The sequence below is a fragment of the Quercus suber genome, unplaced genomic scaffold, assembly GCF_002906115.3.
Source record: "Quercus suber isolate HL8 unplaced genomic scaffold, Cork oak 2.0 scaffold_862, whole genome shotgun sequence".
Classification (NCBI taxonomy): Eukaryota; Viridiplantae; Streptophyta; class Magnoliopsida; order Fagales; family Fagaceae; genus Quercus; species Quercus suber.
Genome location: NW_027070292.1, coordinates 71,119 through 74,900, shown reverse-complemented (window position 1 = coordinate 74,900; position 3,782 = coordinate 71,119). Strand labels below are relative to the sequence as shown.

The window sequence follows — 3,782 nt, the reverse complement described above, 5'->3', positions numbered from 1 at the left end:
CCAACCGACCCAACCGATCTACATGCGGGAATTTCATTGTTTTCTGCAAGTACGAGCGGTTGGTAATTTGTTGTTAGATTTATTGAGCTTCTTGCCAAATCCAACCATATTTCAGCTAAATCTCTCTTCCTCAACTTCGACCGTGGATTAACTCACCTAAAGTGGTCAATTCGGTTCTAGATTGGGCACAAACTCGGCCCGTACCGGCCTAACTGGAATAACCTATATTCGAAAAAGAGGACATAATAATTAACAAGTAGGAACAAGCTTTGTTAATTAATATTCTTAATGCTTTGATAATATTCTTAGTAAGCGCAGTTGATAAGCAAAGTCACCAACGGCAAACAGAGGGAGCAACACGAGAAACAAACAAAAAGTTAAAAAGGCATGGCTTCGGAACAGAAACAGGGTCGGAGCCCCGAACTTAGAAAAGACTGGGTGACGAACCGGTGGGTGATATTCTCACCAGCCAGAGCTAAGAGACCCTCCGATTTCAAATACAAATCCCCCGCAACCACCACCAGCACCACCACCGCCGACCAAATCCAAGATGGCTGCCCCTTCTGCCTCGGCCACGAGCACCTCTGCGCTCCCGAGATCTTCCGGGTCCCCACCAGCTCCGACCCGGACTGGAAGATCCGAGTCATCCAGAATCTCTACCCTGCTCTAGACCGCACACTCAATGACCCCATCGCTGTTGCCCCTAATCCAAATTTGAATGGCGTTGAGGTTTTGGGAGGGTTCGGGTTTCACGATGTGGTAATTGAAACTCCGTTCCACTCGCTTCAACTCTCGGATTTGTCGTCTCAAGAAATCTCTGAGGTTCTTCTCGCCTACAAAAACCGCATCCTCCAGCTTGCAGCTCATTCCTCCATCCACTATGTCCAGGTTCTCCCCCTCTTTTCTATGTTTATATTTTTAATTTGTGCAACGGTGAGAGGTGGACACTTTCTGTTTCTGTCGAATTATATGGACCCACCATTTTTCGTCGACCATGTGAAATTAAAATGGTGCAAAAAAAAAAAAAAAAAAAAAAATACTAGATTACAATTAGAAGTTGATTTGGGTTTTGATTGTTATTCGATTTTTTAGTATATTATATATATGATAGATGCAGTTTAATCAATCTAAAATACATAGAACGTTTTGTTTATTGAATTGAATTGAAGGTGTTTAAAAACCATGGTGCTTCAGCTGGGGCGTCTCTGAGTCACTCTCACAGTCAAATAATAGGACTTCCAATTGTTCCTCCAAATGTCTCTGCCCGAGTTGATAGTATGAAGCAGTATTTTAACGAGATGGGGAAATGTAGTGTTTGTGAGATACAAGTGAAGGAGCTGTTGATTGATGAATCCACCCATTTTATATCCATTGTTCCTTTTGCTGCTACATTTCCTTTTGAGATATGGATTATTCCTCGGGATCACTCTTCCCATTTTCATCAACTAGATGAAGCCGAGGTAATTAGCACTACTTGTTCCATGGTTTCAGTTTTTATGGGTCCAGATAAACTTCAGTTTGGTTGTGTGACTTTGTCTGTACAAATGAAGAAATTTTAGTTGAGTAAAACTTTATTTAGAGCTCACTATCCACTACAAGCACCATGATGTTCAAGTTTTATTTTGTTTGGAAGAGAGAGAGAGAGAGAGTTAGTTACTAAAAAATGTAATACCAAATAATTCTATTGTTTATTATTAATGGGTCTAGTTAGCGGATGCCCTTGAGGCATTTGTTAATGGACCATTTTAAGAAAGCTTTAATACCAATTTTATGGGAAATTTAAAAAAAAAAAAAAAAAACTGTCAACAAAATTAGTTACTTTTTTATTTTTCCATAAAAAATTTCTAAAAATAGTTTCTAAACCAATGTCATTGGGGCATCCGTTAACTTTTTCCTTTATTAAAACCAGGCGCCTTCTTTTGCTTGGTTTCTAGACAATTCTGTTACACCACCCTATAATTGTTAAGAAGTATGGCAGGGGATGTCCATAATATTGATATTGTTATTGCGGCGGAACATGTTGAACAATTAGTAGTTAAAGAGTATTGCAATTAACCTTTTTTGATAAATATGATAGGATTTGAAACCTATGGTATCTTCATGATGATTGTTTATTATCAGTCCTAGACACTCTTTTTATGTAGGCAAGATTTGAACCTAGTTCCCTTATTCAATAACAATAGATTTTACCAATTAAGCAAACTAGAAGTTTGAAGCCTACAAGAACATCGCAAGGAATTGTTTTGAAAAGAATTCATATAAGGTTTGGGGACCAGGGGTATGTCATAAATCAAAAGCAGCCATACTAGGAACCTAGTAATTTGGCTTCCAAGTAGATGTTTCCTTCAAGATATCTGATAATGAAAGTAAGGGCTACTTATTTATTAGCTGGAGCAGTTTTGCTCTCAATTTTTCCTTCTTTACTATAAATGTTATGCATGTTTACTTATGAGCATTGGGAAACTAAGTGACTTATATTCTGGCCTTGCCATAGATATGTAGTTTCTTTGTGATGATCTTGACACTTATACCCTGTTTGATGTGCACTTTCTGCAGGCAGTTGATCTTGGTGGTTTATTGAAACTCATGCTTAGGAAGATGGCATCGCAATTGAACAATCCACCATTCAATTTTATGATTCACACTTCACCACTTCGAGTTACCGATCCACAGTTACCTTACATTCATTGGTTTTTACAGATAATTCCTCAATTAACTGTTGTAGCGGGATTTGAGATGGCAACTGGCTGTTATATAAATCCTGTATTCCCAGAGGATGCTGCTAAAGTTCTGAGGGAAGTACCCAATCCAGAATAGGGTAGTAATGCAATGATAATAACCAGTTATAATCCTACTATAGTGGGAGAAAAGTTTTATTCTCTCCGAGGTTGATTTTGTATCTAATGGCAGGGATATTCTTTTCTACCATGTAAACTTGGATCATATGTGTTAAGGCAAGGACAAGGTACAGTTTTAAGATTTCCAGGCAAAATTCCCCTATATCTTGGGCCTTCACATATTAGCTTAATGTGGTTTAGGAACTAGCGTCTTGAATAATAATGATTTGAATATTGGAATAATATATTAAGGAATTGTGGTATGGGGGAAAATGAGGCGTGATGTTATCAAACAGCTTAGTAAACATGATTATTTTTACACTGTATTTTTTGTTGTAATTGATAGAGAATTTTAGAATTTGAATAGGGGAGTAATACAATGATAATAACCAGTTATAAATCATACTTTAATGTGAGAAGATTATCATTCTCTCCGAGGAGTCAGCTTTGATTTTGTATCAATGGTTGGATCTGTTACTTGCCCATGTGAATCCAGTTTTATGATCTTTAGCGGTTCTTGTTTACCTGTCTATGTTAATACTTTTAAGCAGCTAGATAGTAAGGAAAAGTGATTCTGTGGGATTATAATTTTTTTAGGACTGGTATGGCGTCTGTCTGGGTTAACTATTTGAAAGGGTGAAAAAAGAAGAAGAAAAAAACTGCATTTTAAAAAATAGTGATTTTAAAATGTGCATTAGAAAACACTGTTTTGACAATCACAGTAAAACACTTGGTAAAATTTGTGAAAAAGTGTTGTTTTTGTTAATTGGGCATTTGAATTATTTTCGTCTTTAACTCAGGTTCAACCTCATTGCTTCAAACTGCAATGAGCTTGGGATGTCAAACTCAACTCCACGCCACACCTCTTTCTTCCACCTTTCCTAGTGTTTGCAGCCAATTTGTTGCCACATAAATATGTGGTAAATCCTAAGTTCCAAGGAAGCA

General features: G+C 37.3%; 1 protein-coding gene across 1 annotated transcript; it reads left to right on the top strand.

The window, feature by feature from the left end:
• The first annotated feature begins 280 nt into the window (after nucleotides 1-280).
• Nucleotides 281-3,082, top strand: LOC111997127 (ADP-glucose phosphorylase). Its single transcript, XM_024029220.2, has 3 exons — nucleotides 281-888; nucleotides 1,170-1,460; nucleotides 2,557-3,082. Exons 1-3 carry the CDS (start codon nucleotides 388-390, stop codon nucleotides 2,815-2,817), a joined length of 1,053 nt encoding a protein of 350 aa, XP_023884988.1. The 5' UTR covers nucleotides 281-387; the 3' UTR covers nucleotides 2,818-3,082.
• The last annotated feature ends 700 nt before the right edge of the window (nucleotides 3,083-3,782 follow it).